This window comes from Heterodontus francisci, unplaced genomic scaffold, assembly GCF_036365525.1.
Source record: "Heterodontus francisci isolate sHetFra1 unplaced genomic scaffold, sHetFra1.hap1 HAP1_SCAFFOLD_124, whole genome shotgun sequence".
Lineage (NCBI taxonomy): Eukaryota > Metazoa > Chordata > Chondrichthyes > Heterodontiformes > Heterodontidae > Heterodontus > Heterodontus francisci.
Window position 1 is genome coordinate 72,428 of NW_027140322.1, and position 20,450 is coordinate 92,877.

Below are 20,450 nucleotides of genomic sequence, written 5' to 3' on the forward strand. Positions count from 1 at the left end.
TCCTCACAGACCGCAGGACACTTAGGAGCATGCAGGTGGCAGAACGCGTCATAGACAGGAGTTTTAGAGAAGTGATGCCACCCAAGGTGCAGGCAGATAGAGGCGTGACCGCGAGAAGGGGCAGGCAGTCAGTACAGAAATCCCCTGTGAATATCTCCCTCTCTAACAAGTATACCGTTTTGGATGCAGTTGCGGGGGATGGCCTATCAGGGGAAACCAGCAGCAGCCAGAGCAGTGGCACCACGGATGTCTCTGTTTTTCAGCAGGGAGAGACAAAGCACAGAAGAACTATAGTTATAGGGGCCTCTATAGTCAGGGGCACAGACAGGCGCTTCTGTGGACGTGAAAGAGACCCCAGGAGGGCATGTTGCCTCCCTTGTGCCAGGGTCAAGGATGTCTCTGAACGGACAGGGGGCATTCTGAAGTTGAAGGGTGATCTGCCAGAGGTGGTGGTACACATCGGTTCCAACGACATAGGCAGGAAGGGTGAAAAGGTCCTGCAGGGGGATTTTAGGGAGTTAGGTCGAAAGTTAAAAGGCAGGACCTATCGGGTTGTAATCTCGGGATTACTCCCTGTGCCACGTGCCAGTGAGGCTAGAAATGGGATGATAGAGCAGCTAAACACGTGGCTGAAAAGCTGGTGTAGAAGGGAGGGTTTCAGATATCTGGACCATTGGGATCTCTTTAGGGATAGGTGAGATCTGTGCAAGAAGGACAGGTTGCATCTAAACTGGAGAGGCACTAATATCCTGGCTGCGAGGTTTGCTTGCATCACTCGGGAGGGTTTAAGCTAGTGTGGCAGGGCGGTGGGAACCAGAGCAGTAGGACAGCAAGTGGAAGAAATGAGGGGGAACTAGCAAATAAGGCCAGTAAGACTGAGAGGAAGAGCAGGCAGGAAGATGTTGCTGAGCACAGCGGGACTGGCGGTCTGTAGTGCATTTGTTTCAATGTAGATGTATAACAGGTAAGGCAGATGAACTCAGAGCTTGGATTAGGACTTGGAACTATGATATTGTTGCTATTACAGCGACTTGTTTGAAGGAAGGACAGGATTGGCAGATAAATGTTTCAGGATTTACAAACTTCAGGCGGGATAGAGGGGGATGAAAAAGGGGTGGCGGAGTTGCATTTCTGATTAAGGAGAATATCACAGCTGTACTGCTGGAGGACACTTCGGAGGGGTCATACAGCGAGGCAATATGGGTGGAGCTCAGGAGTGGGAAGGGTCACGAAGTTGGGAGTTTTCTACAGGCCTCCCAACAGCCAGTGGGAGGTAGAGGAGCAGATATGTAGACAGATTTTGGAAAGATGTAAATGTAACAGGGTTGTAGTGGTGGGTGATTTTAACTTCCCCGATATTGACTGGGACTCACTTAGTGCTACGGGTTTAGATGGGGCAAAATTTGTAAGGAGCATCGAGGAGGGCTTCTTGAAACAATATGTAGATAGTCCAACTAGGGATGGGTCCTTACTGGACTTGGTATTGGGGAATGAGCCCGGCCAGGTGGTCGGAGGTTCAGTAGGGGAGCATTTCGGGAGCAGTGACCATAATTCCAAAAGTTTTTAGGTACTTGTGGAGAAGGATAAGAGTAGTCCTCGGGTAAATGTGCCAAATTGGGGGAAGGCTAATTGCAACACTATGAGGCAGGAACTGAAGAATTTAGATTGGGGGCGGCTGTTTGAGGGGACATCAACATCTGACATGTGGGAATCTTTCAAACGTCAGTTGATTAGTATCCAGGACCCACATGTTCCTGTGAGGAGGAAGGATAGGTTTGGCAACTTTCGGGAAACTTGGATAACGGGGATTATTGTGAGCATTGTCAAAAATAAAAAGAAATACTTCATAAGGGCTGGAAAGCTTGGAACAGACGAATCCCTTGATGAATATCAAGACAGTAGGAAGGAACTTAAGCAAGGAGTCAGGAGGGCTAAAAGGCGTCAAGAAAAGTCATTGGCAAATAGGATTAAGGAAAATCCCAAGGCTTTTTATACATATATAAGGAGCAAGATGGTAACTAGGGAAAGAGTTGGCCTACTCAAGGACAGAGAAGGGAATCGATGTGTGGAGCCAGAGGAAAAGGGCGAGGGACTAAATGACTACTTTTCATGAGTATTGACAAAAGAGAAGGACTTGGTGGATGATGAGCCTCGAGAAGAGGGTGTAGATAGTCTCAGTCATCTCATTATCAAAAAGGAGGAGGTGTTGGGTGTCTTGCAAAGCATTAAGGTGTATAAGTCCCCAGCGCCTGATGGGATCCACCTCAGAATATTGAGGGAGGCAAGGGAAGAAATTTCTGGGGCCTTGACAGAAATTTTTGCATCCGCATTGGCTGCAGGTGAGGTCCCAGAGGACTGGAGAATAGCCAATGTTGTTCCTTTGTTTAAGAAGGATTGCAAGGATAATCCAGGAAATTATAGGCCGGTGAGCCTTACGTCAGTGGCAGGGAAATTATTAGAGAGTATTCTTCGGGACAGTATTGACTCCCATTTGCAAACAAACGAACTTATTAGCGAGAGGCAGCATCGTTTTGTAAAGGGGAGGTCGTGTCTCACTAATTTGATTTTGTTTCTTGAGGAAGTGATGAAGATGATAGATCAAGGAAGGGCAGTGGATGTTATCTATATGGACTTCAGTAAAGCCTTTGACGAGGTTCCTCATGACAGACTGGTACAAAAGGTGAAGTCACACGGGATCAGAAGTGAGCTGGCAACATGGATACAGAACTGGCTCGGTCATAGAAGACAGAGGGTAGCAGTGGAAGGGTGCTTTTCTGAATGGAGGGCTTTGAATAGCGGTGTTCCACAGGGATCGGTGCAGGGAACTTTGCTGTTTGTCGTATATATAAATGATTTGGAGGAAAATGTAGCTGGTCTAGTTAGTAACGACACAAAGGCTGGAGGAGTTACGGACAGTGATGAGGATTGTCAGAGGATACGGCAGGATATACATCAGCTGGAGACTTGGGCAGCTGGAGTTTAATCCGGACAAATGTGAGGTAATGTATTTTGGAAGGTCTAATGCAGGTGGTAAATATACAGTAAATGGCAGAATGGTTAGGAGTATGAACAGGCAGAGAGATCTTGGCGTACAGGTCCACAGGTCACTGAAAGTGGCAACGCAGGTGGATAAGGTAGTCAAGAAGGCATACGGCATGCTTGCCTTCATCGGTCGGGGCATAGAGTATAAAGATTGGCAAGTCATGCTGCAGCTGTACAGAAATTTAGTTCAGTCACACTTTGAATATTGCGTACAGTTCTGTTCGCCACACTACCAGAAGTACGTGGAGGCTTTGGACGGGGTTGAGAAGAGGTTTACCAGCATGTTGCCTGGTCTGGAGCGTATTGGCTATGAGGTGAGGTTGGATAAACTCGGATTGTTTTCACTGGAACGACGGAGGTGGAGGGGCGACATGACAGAGGTTTACAAAGTTATGAATGGCATGGACAGATTGGATAGTCAGAAGCCATTTCCCAACATTGGGTGGAAAAGTCAGTTACTAGGGGACATTGTTTAAGTTGAGAGGGGCAAGGTTTAGAGGAGATGTGCGAGGCAAATTCTTCACACGGAGGGTGGTGAGTGCCTGGAACCTACTGCCGGGAGAGGTGGTGGAAGTAGGTACGATAGCGACGTTTAAGAGGCATCTTGACAAATACACGAAAAGGATGGGAATAGAGGGATACGGTCCCCGGAAGTACAGAAGGTTTTAGTTTAGGCAGGCATCAAGATCGGCGCAGGCTTGTAGGGCTGAATGGCCTGTTTCCGTGCTGCAGTGTTCTTTGTTCTTTGTTCTAGATTAGAGGACAATATAAATGGCTTGGTGCGATGAGCGGTTCTTTGCCAAATGGAGTTTTATCCTGAGAGGTGATGCATTTTTGGGAGGAATAACAAGGCAAGGAACTATAATGTGGATATCGGACCCGAGGAAATAGAGGCTCAGAGAGACCTTGGTGTACTTGTCCATAGATCACTGAATGCAGCAGCACAGGTAGATAAGGTTGTTAGGAAGGCCTTGCCTTATTAGCCGAGGAACAGAATGTAAGAGCAGGGAGATTATGATGGAGCTGTATAAAATGCAAGTTAGGCCACAGCTGGAGTACTGTGTACAGTTCTAGGCACCACACGAGAGAAAGGATGTGATTGCACTGGAGAGGTTGCAGAGGGGATTCACCAGGATGTTGCCTGGGCTGGAGAATTTCAGCTATGAAGAGAGACGGCATAGACTCGGGTAGTTTTCCATGGAGCAGAGAAGGCTGTGGGTGTGTGTGTGGGGGGGGGGGGGGGGCGGTGGGGGCGGTGCATGTTTGAGGCATGTAAAATTATGAGGAGCATTTGTAGGTTAGATTGAAAGACACACGTTCCTTAGGGGAGGGGTCAGTAACCAGAGGGTACAGATTTAAAGTAAGGGGCGATCGTTTCGAGGGGATTTGAGGAAAAGAATTTGAACCCAGAGGGTCGTTGGAGTCAGGAATGCACTGTCTGAAGCTGTGGTAGAGGCAGGAACCCTCACAACATTTAAAACGTATTTAGATGAACACTAGAAACGCCATAGCATAGAAGGCTGCGGGCCAAGTGCTGGAAAATGGGATTACAATAGTTAGGTGCTTGATGGCCGGCACAGACACGTTGGGCTGAAAGGCCTGTTTCTGTGCTGTATAACTCTATGACTCTATGATTGACCATCGCACAGTAACTTTGGAGACCAAGTCCTGTCTTTACTTTTTATGAATACCCACCATTGCGCTGTGTGGCAATACCACCATGCTAACTGGCATAGATTGAAAACAGATCTAGCAATTCAAAACTGGGTATCCATGAGGCACTTTGGGCCATAAGCAACAGCAGAATTACATTCAACCACAATGTGTAACTTCACGGCACGGCATATCCTCCACTCTACCATTACCATCAAGCCACGGGATCAACCCTGGTTCAAAGAGACTGTTGGAGGGCTTCCCAGGAGCAGCACCAAGCATACCTTGAAACGAGGTGTCAGCCTGGTGAGGTTACAACACAGGACTACTTGGATACCCAACAATGGAAGCAACATGTGATAGACAGAGTTAAACAATTCCACAACACATGATTAGCTCCCAAACCGACGCCTTCCCCACCCATATTGCCAGTCCTCCTGACTCCCAGTCTATTGCCAAAAGGCTTGAAAAATTCAGCCTGTTGAAACAGGCAAGACTTCCAGCCACATGACACACCAGATATAATAACTTGTAGAGAAAACAGGCAAGTACCTTAGTCGATGAACTCCATTTTTCCCACAGTTCATATGAAACCCCTCCACCCCCCTCCCACAAGCTTCGTGTACTCTCTTAAACCGACAAGCTAACTGTTAAAAAATCATTCTTCATACTGTTCCCACTCACTTGTCTGGATGAGTGCAGGTCCAATAAAACTGAAACAGATCTGCAGTCCTGTCGCATCCAGTCGCGAATGTTGGTGGACAAATGATCAACCAACAGAAGGAAGAGGTTCCACAAATATCCACATCGTCACTAATAGTGGAGCCCAGCACATCAATGCAAAAGACGAGGCTGCAATATTTCCATCCATCTTCAGCCAGAAGTGCAGAGTGGATGATCCATCTCGGCCTCCTGCTGAGGTCGCCAGCATCACAGATGTCAGTCTTCAGCCAATCTTATTCACTCTACCTGATATCAATAAACAGCCGAAGGCTCCGGATACTGCAAATGCTCAGGGCCCTGACAATATTCTGGCAAGAGCACTGATAACTTGTGTTCCAGAGCTAGCCAGACGATGAGCCACGTTGTTGAATTATGACTACAACACTGACATCTACCTGGCAATGTGGAAAGTTGCCCAGGTATGTCCTGTGCACAAAAAGCAGGACAAACCCAACATGGTCAACTACCGCCTTATCAGTCTACTCTCGATCATCAGCAAAGTGATGGGAGGGGAGATCAATCGTGTTTTGAAGCGGCACCTGCTCAGCAATAACCTGCTCAATGACGCTCAGTTTGGTTTCCGCCAGGGCCACTCAGCTCTTGATTTCATTACAGCCTTAGTCCAAATATGGGCAAAAGAGCTGAACTCTAGAGGTGAGGGGAGAGTGACTGCTCTTGACATCACGGCAACATTTGACTGAGTATAGCATTAAGAAGCCCCAGCAAAACTGGGATCAAAGGGCATCAGAGGGAAAGCTCTCCGCTGGTTGAGTGGTACCCAGCACGAACGAAGTTGGTTGTGGTTGTTGGGGGTCAATTATCTCAGCCCGAGGACACCAGTGCAGGAGTTCCTCAGGGTAGTGTGCTCGGATCAACCATCTCCAGCTGCTTCCTCAATAACCTTCCCTCCATTATAAGGTCAGAAGTGGGGATATTCGCTGATGATTGCACAATGTTCAACACCAACTCATAATATGCTAAAGCAGCCTGTGTTCATATGCAGAAAGACATGGAGAACATGAAGGCTTGTGCTAATAAGTTGCAAATAACATTCACACCAGACAAGTGCTAGTCAGTGACCATCTCAAACAAGAGGTAATCTAACCATCTCCCCTTGATGTTCACTGGTATGAGAATTGCTGAATCCCCCGCTATCAATATCCAGTGGGTGACCGTTGACCAGAAACTGATCTGGAGCAGCCAGGTAAACGCTGTGGCTACAGGTGCAGGTCAGATGCCAGGAATTCTGCCGCAAATAACTAATATCCTGTCTCCCCACTGCCTGTCCACCATCAACAGGGCACATGTCAGGAGTATGATGGAATAACCTACACTTGCCTGGATGGGTGCTGTTCCAACAACATTCAAGAAGCTCGACACCATCCAGGACAAAGCAGCCCGCTTGAATGGCACCCATTCACCAGTTTCAACATTCACTCCCTCCACCACCGACATACAGTGGAAGCAGTGTGCATCAAGAACAAGGTGCACTGTGGCAACACACCAGGCACATATCAAAGTCGCTACCCATACTACCTAGAAGAACAAGGGCAGCAGATGCATATGAACAGCACCACCGTAATATTCCCCTCCAAGCTACTCACCATCCTGATTTAGAACAACACCATCATTCCTTTACTGCCGCAGTATTAAAATTCCAGCACTTCATTCCTTATAGCACTGTTTGTGTACCTGCACCCTAAGGACTGCAGCAGTTAAAGAAGGCAACTCACACCACCTCAAAGACAATCAAGGATAGTCAATAAATGCTGGTCTAGTCGGGATGCCCACTCCCTATGAATGAATAATAATTTAAAAAATCTCACCTGCCCTCCCTCCGATCGCACATCTTAACTTTATTTCTTCTTGCCCCCTTCTTTTCACTTTCTAAAAAAAACCTGTTACATTTCTAACCTTTTCCAGTTCTGATGAAAGGTCATAGACCGAAAATGCTAACTATGGCTCCACAGATGCTGTCAGATCAGCTGAGTATTTCCAGCACTTTCCGACTTATGGTCAGTGTTCATTAGGTTGACTGAGTAACACATTAATAACAGGGATATCAGAAAATGACAGTGTTGGCAGAGAGATCCTCAGTTCTCTACTTTTATACTGCATTCCCTTCAGTATTTGAGAAATTCTGTGCAGATCCTGCACGTGTAATATAATTTAAATCTGTTCTTTGTTGAGTATCAGTGGTTTCTGCAAGTTCCTTGGTTAGTGTAACAATTTTCAATCTGTTCATGTGTAATTGCCACTGTTTGCAGGACTGATTAGCTCTTCACAGATACAAGAGATTGACCCACATATCTTCAATCTCCACCACGCTGTGCGTGTGTTTCATGTTTCTCTGACAACCTGTTGCGGTCAACACCCATGGCTCATACTGAAATTGTCAGTCTGTGATATTTGCAAAACACACCTTGGGGGGACAAGTCTATCAGTTTGGAAAAAGACCGGATACAGCCACAGAAACCAAACAGTTTGTGGCAGTGTTATGGCGGTCTTTACCTTGTTTGAAATCATATTTGTTCGAGATTGAAAATGCAGTTTGTGGAATTCATTGATGAAATGTCCATTTCTGGGGAGTTTCTGTTTCATTCTAAGTGAGATACGGAGGAATTAATCATTTGAGAATTTTCTACCTGTGATAACTCTATAGTGGCAGCTCAGGGGCGGCCCAGTGGCGCAATGGTTCGCACCGCAGCCTCACAGCTCCAGTGACCCGGGTTCGATTCTGGGTCCTGCCTGTGCGGAGTTTGCAAGTTTTCCCCGTGATTGCATGGGTTTTTGCCGGGTGCTCCGGTTTCCTCCCACAGCCGAAGACTTGCAGGTGATAGGTTAATCGGCTGTTGTAAATTGCCTCCAGTGCAGGTGGGTATTTGGGTACATAGTAGGGTAGCATATTTGGGTGACACAGACTCGGTGGGTCGAAGGGCCTGTTTCAGTGCTGTATCTCTAAATAAAAATATAAATTTATTGATCTGTTATAGTTCTTGAGACTCTTTTCATTGCCCAGATCTACTTTCACTCCCAAAGAAATCAGGCTGACATTAAATGTGATATAATGTGGCACATTATTGAAGCAACCCTCTGCCTTCAGATCCCCTCTTTGAATTGAATCACAGCAAGTTAACCACTGACATTGACAGAGGCTGCATTTCCAGTGATCAGATCACAGCGAGTTAACGCTTTACATTAACATAGGCTCAAACCTCCTGATTGTATTTTATTCTTAACAGTATTCCTGCTTCATTAACCTATACAGGAAACAGCCTCAACATCTCATGGGATCTTCTATTTTAAATTAAAACCACAGCGAGAATTGATGCTTTGGAGTATCTGACTTGGATTGGACTCAGAGTGATTTATCGTGACCTGTTGATATTGTGCGTTATACATTTGGAAATTGTACACCGATTACAGATATTCTGTGCTGTGATTCAGTCTTTGTGATCAGAGATACGTTTATTTGCAGACGCTAAGCTGTCAAATATTTCCAATGAATTAATGATATTGCCCAGACATGCTTCCCCCAATACTTTGTCCTTTTGGATTTTAAACAACGTAATTTCAAATTCCGAGTTTTAATATGCTGCTGCAGTATCTTGACATTACTGAGCAGCAGGCAAGAAAAACAGAAGCAGAGAAATCACCACAACGCCAGGTGCTTCCTCTCAGTTCAACAGAAAAACACGCAGTGGCTGTTCTGAGGCTCTGCAGACTGTGAGCTGCTTTTTACATATTTCAGTCATGGAAAACCGTTCTTGACTCCACGTGATCACCTTCCAGAAAACAGATTCCTTTTTTTTTTGAGGGAACACATCACATCACTCCCTGTATAGTTTAACGATGGTGAAAATTCGCTACTTATGATGACCAGTCAGTGTGGCTGTGTGTGTTCCCCGTCTCTCGACAGTCTCAATGAGTGATTACATTTCCTCAAATAGGTGGCAGGTTTCCTGATAAAGCTGCACAGTCCTTGCATGGAGTGCAGCAGTTTTGAGAGGAATGGTACAGATACACTCTGCTGTTCTACAGTGGGCAAATACAGCAAAACTCAGCAGAAAAGCAGTGACTGCTGTATTGCTGATCATGGTGGTAATGGTAATCAAGGTGACTGCCCTCGACATCAAGGCAACATTTGACCAAGTGTGTGCTGAAGTAGATAACTTTCCTGATCCCATCATATTCCCTTTTCCCAGCCTCTCCAAAGTTATTTATCTATTGTGTGTAAGTCTTTACATTCAATTGTAACCTCACCCCATTTCCCCATGACATCATCTTCGTTAAAAAGTCAAAATACTGCAGATGCTGTAAATCTAAAATATGAACAGAAAATGTTGGAGCCACTTAATAGGCGAGGCAGCATTTTTAAAAAGAGAAAGAGACGTAACCTTCCCTTCTGGAGAATTTTCTTCAGAACTGGAACATGTTGTGCTGTAGCAGTGTTTCAGTAAGCACAGAGGCTGGGAATAGGGGAACGGAGGAAGGTGATAAAGAGAGAAATTGTGATGGGGTGGAAGGCAGTAGTGATTAAATGAAGAGCAGAATCATTACCAGAACCTGCTGTCAAAAACAAATGGGGGGCAGTAGGTCCCATGTGATTTTATTTTTGAAGTTGATGCTGAGTCAGGAAAATTCAAACAGTGTCGGAGGTTGAGTACAGATGGGGCAGCTGGGAGTGGGACAGGGAATTGTAATGGCAAGTGAATGGAAGCTAAGGGACTTAATGGAAGTACTCAGCAAAGCAATTGCGGTATGTGCTTCGTCATCGCAGTGCAGAGGACAATTGTTAATAATGGATACAATGGATTAGATAAAGAGTACAAGTAAATCACTGTTTGTGGGCCTGACGTTTGAAAGAGAGGAGGTGAAAATGGAGAGGAGGATGACTGGTGGTAGCGTTGCACTGAAGTTGGCAGAAGTGATGGAGGAAAGTTCATTGAATGGAGAGGCAGGTGGAGTGAAAGTTGAGGGTAAGGGCAACTTCTTTATGGTTAAGGAAGGATGGAAAGAAAGATAGTGGAACTGGGATTGAGAGGTTCGAATGCCCTTTCAGCCACAATGGCAATGAGCTAAATACACTTCATTCTAAAACACACTTCTAAATGGAAAAGAATAATCCCGTTTGCTTTACAATGTTCGTTACATTTCAAGTAAGATGTCCTTCTGATACAGCCAGGCCTGATAAGTCGACATTAACATTCGCACCACACACATGCCAATCAATTGCCTTGTCCAACAGGAGAGAGTCCAACCCCCTCTTCTCGAATTCAAACGACAATACCATCGCCGAATACGACAACATTAACATCCTGGGGCTTACCATTGACCAGACACTTTACTGGAGCAGGTATTTATATACTGTGGCGACAGTAGTAGGTCAAATGCTCGGTATACTGCAGCCAACAACTCATCTACTGGCTCCACAAAGACATTTCGCCATCGACAAAGCACAACTCAGGAGCTGGAAGGATATTTTCCACTTGTGTGCAGAGTGCAGCTTCAACTATTTATAACAATTAGATGCAGTTTCCATGGAAACATATGGTGACTGCACGGCTCTCGGTCTGCTCACTAATATCAAGCTGCACCTTGCAGTCGCAACAGAAACGGATAGAATTCTGCGCATTGAATATCAATCCCAGTATTTATGAGGAATGAAGGACTATTTCATTGTGAAGTGTAAAATATAGTTACCACGATAGTTTATATTTTAAATAAACTGCTGTTCTAATGTGTGAACTGACAAGTTGCTACTCCAGATCTATCCAAATGTAATTGTCCATCCATTTGAAGCCCGGCTGGAACAGATCACTAGGGGGATGGTGACGGACTCGCGAATCGACTGTCCGGAGTAGTTAAGCATCTCACATTCGCCTCTCTGACTGGGAGAAGTCAATTTAAAATGTAATCGTCACTCCACGATGAACCATTACTGGGAAAGGCTTTAACGAGGATTAACTGCTGTCAATGGGAATCAGAGGGAAAATTCTCCACTGGTGGAAATCATACCGAGGACAAAGCAAGAGAGTTGTGGGTGTTGGAGGTCAATCATCTCAGTGTCAAGGCATCAGTGCAGGAGTTCCTCAGGGTAGTGTCCTCGGCCCAACCATCTTCAGCTGTTTCATCAATAACCTTCCCTCCATAAGGACAGAAGTGGGTATGTTTGCAACAGAAGAACAATATACTGGGGGATTCAACAAGTGAATCTATTCACTAATCCATTCAGAAAATGAGTGTTAAATAGTTTAGTGTTTATTCTACACCCCCTGAAAGTGAGCACTAGATTATGGAGATATTCTATCAGAGAACTGCCTAAAAGCATAAAAACGGTTTCACCTTCAATTACACTAATATAGTCTGGGACAGACCATAGTAAAGGAGAAGGTGGAAAACAAGATCAACAACTTCTTATTTATGTAGTATCCTTCCATAGTTAAAATATCCAAATCATATTATCAAAGACAATTTGATAGCGAGCAACGTTATCAGATATTATGGCAGATGACCAAATGCTTCATCAAGGTGGTAAGTTTTAAGCAGCATCTTAAAGGAGGAAAAAGATGTAGAGAGGCAGAGGTTTAAGGATAGAATTCCAAAATTTAGGATCTTGGCAGATGAAAACAAGACAACTAGCGGTGGAGCGATTAAATTTGGGAGTGAGCAAGATTCCAGAATTTGAGGAGCACAAATATCTGATAGGGCTGAAAGAGATTACAGAGATAGGGAGAGAAGAGGTCATGGAGGGATTATAAAATAAGCGTGAGAATTTCAATATTGTTAAGGTGCATGACCAGAAGTTAATGCCAGTGCAGCGGTGATGGGTGAACGGGACCTGGTGTATGTTGTACATAGGCAGAAAAGGTTTGGATGTCCTCAGGTTAACTGAGGATGCAAAGAAGGAGGCTGGCCAGGACAGCATTGGAATAGTCAAGTCCAGAGGTGAAGATAGGGCAGTAAATGCTGCACTTTCTGGATGATAAATAAATTTTCAGTTAAGGGAAAAGAGAAAGAAGAAATTCATTACAAATTCTAATTCAAGAATATAATCGAAAACCAAATAGTAAATAGAGTGTACAGGGAGAAATAGAAAAAGAATACAAGAAGGACAAAGAGAGAGTACAGAAAAGCTTAGCACCTAACAGTAAAGGGGATCACAAATCTTATAAAACTCAGAAAAGTAAAAGGGATAGTTAAAGGAATGGTGGGGCTGATTATGAAGAAAGAAACAAATATTCCTGTCGAGGCAGAGGGCATGACTGAGGTACTGAATGAACAATTTGAAACTGCCTTCATAAAAGAAGAGGCTGAAATTAATCTCGCAGTTGAGGAGAGGGAAGTAGAGATCTTGCACACGTTAAAATAGATGGCAAGGGGGTGCTAAAAATTTTAACATCACTAAATATCGACAACTTCCCTGGTCCAGATGGGAAGCATCCTAGGTTGTTAAAGAAATCTGGGTTGGAGATAACAAAAGCTCTGACCACAATGTTTCAATCCTCCTTTTATATCGCACTGGGGCCAGAGGACTGGAATTGGCAAATGTTCGAATCCTTTTCAAAACAAGAGAGGGTAAGCCTTGTGACTACAGGCTAATCTATCTAATTTCAGTGAAAGTTGAGAGAACTGCTCGAGGCCTACATCAAGGACAAAATTAATTCTCACTTGCAGAAGCATGGGGTAAGATGATAAAACCATCTCGGATTTGTTAAAGGCCAATCGTGTGTAGCTAACCTGATTGAGTTCTTTAATCAAGTAAGAGACTGAAGTGGGCCTTGTGTATGTGGGCATCCAATGTTGACGAAGTACCTCATAGCAGACTTATTCAGATGATAGGAATGCATATTATTAAAGGGACTATGTCAGCACGAGTAGTCGATTGGCTAAGAGATAGGAGGCAGGGAGAAGTTGTGAATGGATGTTCTTCTGACCGGAGAGAGTGGGGGTTGCCTGGGAGTTGGTTTTAAGACTGCTGTTTTTCTCTCTACAAACAAATTACATAGACTTGGTTTTAGAATGTATAATTTTGACATTTGTCGATGGTTAAAAACATAGCTCTGTAGTAAATTGTGAATATTATAATAGCATATTTCATGTAGACAGTCTGCTGAAATGGGCAGATCCATAGTAGATGCAATTTATTGTGGTCAAGTCAGAAGTGATGCTCATTGGGAAAACATCATGTCAGTATAATATAAATGGTACCATTTTCATGGGATGCAGGAACAGAGGGATCCGGGGAATGCATGTTCATAAATCTTTGAGGATTGCAGGGCAAGTAGAGAAGCTGATTGAAAAATTGTATGGGATACGTGTTTTGAAATTGGGGTTATTAGATACAAACATAAAGGAAATCAAGCTAATCCTTTACAAATCAATTGTTATGACTCAGCTGGCGTCTTGTGTGCAATTCCAGGCACGAATATCTTGGAAGAATGTTAAGGCCTTGGAAAGGGTACAGAGGAGGATTAGCAAGAAGACACCATTGGTGAGGGAATTCATTTATGTGGAGAGAATACAGGAGCTTGGATTTTTCTCATTAGAACAGAGAAGGTTCAGTGGGATAGAAACATAGTAACATCGAAATAGGAGCAGGAGCAGGCCATTCGGCCCTTCGAGCCATTCATTATGATCATGGCTGATTATCCAACTCAGTAACCTGTTCCATCTTTCGCCCCATACCATTTGATCCCTTTTGACCCAAGAGCTATATCAAACTCCTTCTTGAAAACATGCAACGTTTTGGCCTCAACTGCTTTATCTGCCAGGGAATTCCACAGGCTCACCACTCTCTGCATGAAGACATTTCTCCTCATCTCAGTCCTGAATGGTTTATCCCGTATACTGAGACTATGACCCCTGGTTCTGGACTTCACACCATCGGGAACATCCTTCCTGCATTTACCCTGTCAAGTCCTTTTCGAATTTTATAGGATTCTATGAGCTTCCCCCTCACTCTTCTGAACTCCAGCGAATCTAATCCAAACTGACTCAATCTCTCCTCATTCGTCAGTCCCGCCATCCCAGATTGAACAGAACTCAAACAGATGAGGGGTTATGATAGAGTAAGAATGAGCAAATTATTTCCTCTCATGAATACATTTGTCATCAGAGATCATGGCCAGGATTTTACTGACCCCCAGAGGCGTGATTGGAAGCCAGGAGGGGTGGGGAGGGGCCAAGGAGAAAAGCGGCGCGTGGCAAGGGATGTGGCAGGATAAGATCCCATCGTTTCGCCATCTTCCAGTGATCTCGGGGGCGGGATAGGCTGACCACAGCCTTTTCGCCCAGTGACAGATTGAGGATCTTAAGTGGCCTATTAATTATGGGATCATTCCACCACCTCTGTGATCTTACCAGCAGCGAGGTCCTCCACCACATGGAGAGGACACCTTGTAAAACGAGGCATTATCCCTGTGGCCTTGTGGTTGGGTTGGGGCGTCGCCTCCTTCATGGGTAATTTGTGACCCACAGAGCACCCCCACCAGGAACCAGTTCATTCCCCGGGGCCTCCCTATTTCTGCACCACAAGAACACCGCCTGGAGCATCTCATCGGGGCTTTACGGACTGGCTTTAGTGACCCCGCCTCACCTGCCTCTTCCCTGGGATTCCAACGCTGGGCTTGGGTCTGAGACCTTCCGTAGAACCGGCAGAATAACAGAATCTTGTTAAGATCTGGAAAGCACTATCTGAAAGAGTGATGAAATCAGATTCCAGAGGAATTTATAAAGACAATTAAACAAATGCTTGCAGTGGAATAATTTGCAGGGTTACGAGAAAAAGCTACATATGTGACAATAAATTAGACAGCTCTTTCAAACGTACGACTGTGACTAAAGTAGCAGAATGGCCTTTCTTGTGCATCTATGATTCTATGATCTGGACGCCAGATCAATGATTCATTTACTTTTCACACTGTCACACGTCATTATCCTCGCAGGATAGGCTGGTAGTTGGAACTTGGGTTCATTTTATCCATTAATGGTCACATTTCGTCTCATTGGTGTGTTTTACCAGCCTGTAATTCACGGTTCACACAAGTCAAAATCTATTGGTTATTTGGAAGGAAACATTGGTTTCTGCAGAAACATCTGTCAAATAATTAATTTCCACAATAGCCAGACTTTCAGAAGCTGCTGGAAGGAGCTCTTAGTGTCTCAGAACAGCGTTCGATTAATGTTCTGTTCACATCGCTGTACCCGGCGCCAGAACGATGCTGCATTCCTTCCTGACCCTGTCTCTACTGCAGCTTTTGAACTGTGAGTTACGGATTACTGAATGCATTATGTTATTTACTGATACACTGATTATTATTACAAGACGTCTGTTTTGAATATATTTAACATATTTACTGAAGAACACATTCAGGTGATGCAGAAAGTAAATAATGCTTTATAAATGTTAATGTTCTTGTGTAGAGTTTAATGAAATATCGGAATTTGTTTATTGACTTCCACCTGCTGCTCGTACAGACAGAGCAGACTGGAGTTGAAAATCTAATGGGTCTATTTAAGCAGGGTCTGTTCGAAAAAGAGCCACTTCGCTGTTAGAATAGAATCTGTCAGTGTCTGGGATCAATTTACAGAAAACGGATCTATTTTATTTACAGTTGTCTTTCATTGGGTTGGTTTGAAATGGATACTGAAATGGTTGAGATAATTTGTCGAAGTTTCATTTGATACAAATTTTGGATTGATTGTTTCCATTTTAAGTTCTATCAGCTGCAAATAGGAATAAACCTCCATTTATATAAAAGTGTCTTGCGTTTATAAAGCGCATTTCACTACGTCAGGACGTCCCAAGAGCTTGACAGTCAATTAGGTAATGTTTTGTAGTGTTGTCCATACTGTAATGTAGGAAAGGTGGCAGCTAATTTACACAGAGCAAGCTCCGAAAAACAGCAATGTGATCATGATCAGAATACTTTTTTTGTGTGTGTGGTATTGATTGAGGGATGAACATTCGCCAGAGCACGAGGGATAATTCCCCTGCCCTTCCTCCAAATACTGCACCTGAAAGGGCCGACGGGGCCTCGGTTTAACTTCTCCTCCGATAGAAAGCAGCTTGCACAGTGTAGCACACCTTCAGTACTGCACTGGGGTGGCAGCTTAGATTTTGCGCACAAGTCCCTGGAATTAGACTTGAACCCACCCTCTCCTGACTCAGAGGCGAGAGTGCTAGCAATTGAGCTATTGCTGACAGGAATATTGTTTTGGTGACAGTAAACAAGTTTAGAATATTCTACAACTAATTAACGGGTATTTTAAATTCCCTGTTGAATTTGTGTCGAACACAAAGACCGCGGCAGTTTGTTTTATTTTTCCCCCTGCATTTCTTATACTGACACAGCCAGCTGAAATTGAAATTCTAATCTGATTATTTGAAGCGAGTCTGATAGAAGTAGAGCGCTGTCTTTGTTTGAATAGAGTTTATCAGAGTCTGGGTGTAAGTTATCTCACTGAGTGTGGAACAGCCGTCAAAACTACATCTACTGCCGACATGAACCGCCACACACATTTCTGTCACAGCTATTTCTCAATACAAGTGTTGTATGCTCTCCCAGTGATACAGTTCATGAAACTAAATATTTTAGAATAATTTGTTCAATGTTGAAGTGTTACCTTCAATCTATAATAACCACTCAACTGGAGATGGAACCAATATTTTTCAATTCGTTTTCATTATTAGTATAATTATCAAGTGCACTCTGCAAAAAAATATGTTACTATAAGTTCCTTAATCTTTGGGGAATTTGCTCTGTGTTATTGATCAGTTAGTGATGATCTTCAAAATTAGTATCTTTTATATTAAATTAATTATTCTATTTCCTCCATTTTTTGTACAGTGCCTAAAGATAGTTAAGTTTCCCCAATCACATATTTTGACACAGTGTCATGTAGTGTGTAATGAGTTAGTGATAATGTTCTTTATTATTTTTCCAACGGCTCGATGTTTGTTGTTTTATTCCATTGATGATTCCATTCTCTTCCTCACTATTTACCGTGTGTGTTTGGTTACATTGATCAGTCTCTGTCTATTGGAACTTTATTGGTTTACTGCCAGGACAACTTAGTCCCAGTGTTATCAGATACTTAATGTATTTAACGAAATATATTTCCGTGAGTATTAATAAATTGGATAGTAAAACCCTATTTTGTGGATTATTTAAATAACATTTTATTCAAGTCACAGAAAAGATAAACAATGAATTGCACTTGACTCCCTTTTCCTTTTCTCCAATCGCCAGTTGCTCAGAATAACTTTTAAAAAGCAGGCATGTTTTATGACAAAAAAACAATGTTATTCTTTGCTATCATATGAAGCGAATATTGAAATAGTTTATTTCATTTGTGGAATTCACATTGAATACGGATCTTGGTCTGTTGGTTTGAGTTTACATTCCATCAATATTAAATAGGGAGCAATTATCCATTCTTTTGCTTTCAGAAAACATTGTTTTATAATATCTTCCATCTGATTAACACGTCTTCTAAATTCCCAGGTGGTACATGTGCGAAACTTTGATTTAAATCCAAAATTGTGAACAAATACCTTGGCAATTTGTTTTATTTGGTCCTCAAAAGCTCTTGTACCGATACAACTGACTGGAGTGGAAATTCTAAGCAGATAATTTAAACATAGCAATCTAGCAGTGGAACGTGATCACTGTGAGAGTAGAAGGCCTCGCAGTGTGGGGTCTGGGGTCGATGGTAATGCTGGGATGAGAGAACAGTAGTCAAAGCTAAATCTACTGCTGACTGAACCCACACGGGAATTTCTGTCCCAGTTTTTTACAGCAGAATTGCTGTCTGACCCTGTGTGGTATACTGAATGGAGCTGAAATAATTTCAATAGTTTGTTCCACGTTAGAATGTGGTACATGATCCATAAATATTGTATAATATATTAACGAGAGGCAGAACCAATATTATTTCAATGAGCATTCATTATTACTGTAATTGTGAAGTGCCTCTCCAAAAGATAATGTTACCGAATATTCCAAAATCTCCGGAGGATTTTCCATTTATTATTATTTACTTAATGATGACCTTGAACATTTTGAACTTTGTATTGGAAATTCTCAACTTACTTCACATATTCATATGTGCAGCGTCAAGTAATAATTAATGTGACAAAGTCTCCTTCCACATGCTCCTTTGATGTTTAGCATCGTGAAGTGTTTCTTGAGATATCATGAATAGTCTCCTTCCACCTGCTCGATATTGTTGCAGAGTTTTTCGGTCGATGATTCGATTCAGTTTGTCACTGTTTCCAGAGCGGGTTTGGTTATTTTTGTTAATGTCTGTCGACAACAAATGCTGGTTCACGACTGGGAAACCCACCCTTAATGTTATTGGATACTTCCATGATGAATTTTCTTTTGTTTTTGTGAAAGGGATTGTATTGTAAAATGCTGATTTTGAAGGTAATTTAAGAATATTTTCTACAAACCATAGAACGGAGATAAAGTATGGAATGTAGAAGACTCCCTGAATCTTCTTTTTTTAGCAATCGGCCGCTGATCAAAATCAATTTATAGCAAATGTGCATATTTATTTTAATCTGTCATTTATTGAGATCGTATAAAGTGAATATTGAAACAGCTTCCTTAATATGTAAATTTATAATTTAATACATTTAGTCATTTTTGATTTTAAGTGTATCAACTTCAAATAGGGAACTGCTGTCCATTTTTGTCACATACAGTAAAAACGGATCTAATATTTTTCATCTGATTAACATGCAATTGCTTTTCCAGAGGAAATTTGAGTTAAATTTAGTTTTGTTACCAAAATTGAACATAAATGCGGCAAGGGTTGGTTTTATGTTGTTTCCTATGGCGCTCGTACAGATGCAAAAGACTGGAGTTAAAATTCTAATCAGGCATTTATAACGGAGACTCCTGGAAGTAGAAAGTAGTCAGTGTTGCAATCGAGTGTATGGGAGTCAAAACAACAGAATACTGGGATCTGTATCTAGTGCACTCATCCCACATTGTCGCCTGGATTTCTCAGTGGAGTGCCCTGTGATACAGAGAATTAGATGAAATAGTTTGTACAGCATTTGTAATATTCAGAAATGACAATAAAAGTTGTATAATATATTAACTGGAGGTGGAAGCAATATTGCTTCATGTTTACTGATTATGAATAGAATTATCAATTATACCCTCCAGAAATGATGCTACTGCTTTCAGGGGGATTCGCTGTCAGAACAGTTTTATTTAGTCATCGACATTCTTCAAAACTATGCCTTTTGACATCAAATCATGTTTTCTATTTCATACATTTATGTGCACGGTGTTGTGTAGTAATTAGTGTTTCTCAGTATTATTCCACATGGTTCATACATTTGATGCAGTATTTAACATCCAGAAGTGTTTCGGAATCTCTTTCCACATGTCCCATACTTTTTATATGGTGCTTTGCAGTGCTTAATGAAAGATCCGGAGTTGTTTCCCAATCTCTGGGGAAAGGTGGTAACGTGGATCTGGGGCAGTAGATCAGCCATGATCTTATTGAACGGTGGAGTAGTCTGTGTAGGTAGTATGGCCTAATACTACTCCTATTAAATGCATCAATGTCCTTCCACATGTCCCATACTCTGGTTACCTTGTGGAACAACTCCTGAATTCGTTTGCATATTTCAATTCAACAGACAATGCCCAGAACAATTAATCTCGGTATTGTAGATGTTTGATGCGTGTTTGGTTATTTCAAACCGCGGTAACGTTTCTTCAGGCACTAGCTCATGCCTTGTAGACATAGATTGTTAAAAGTTTCTGATAATGCTGTTGGCACACAGAATCCGGATTTGTGGTTTTAACCTACAATAACTGCAATTTTATCAATTAATTTGTTTCTGAAATCCACAAGAGCTCACTTAATTGCGAAAGTTGTTCAAATTGGGCCGACAATCGTTTGATATAATATAATCATTTAGAACCTTGACCCAGCTAATAATCTGCCACGAGAATCATGGACTGATAAACTCTCTGTATTGACTGTATATTGTAACCCCTAAA

General features: G+C 42.7%; 1 protein-coding gene across 1 annotated transcript in view; it reads left to right on the forward strand.

Moving 5' to 3' along the window:
• The first annotated feature begins 15,574 nt into the window (after positions 1–15,574).
• Positions 15,575–20,450, forward strand: part of LOC137359208 (scavenger receptor cysteine-rich type 1 protein M130-like) — a 32,278-nt gene continuing 27,402 nt past the window's right edge. Inside the window, exon 1 of the mRNA XM_068025266.1 lies at positions 15,575–15,684. Within this exon, the coding sequence (XP_067881367.1) occupies positions 15,639–15,684 (46 nt within the window). The 5' untranslated portion in view covers positions 15,575–15,638. The remainder of the gene's footprint in view (positions 15,685–20,450) is intronic.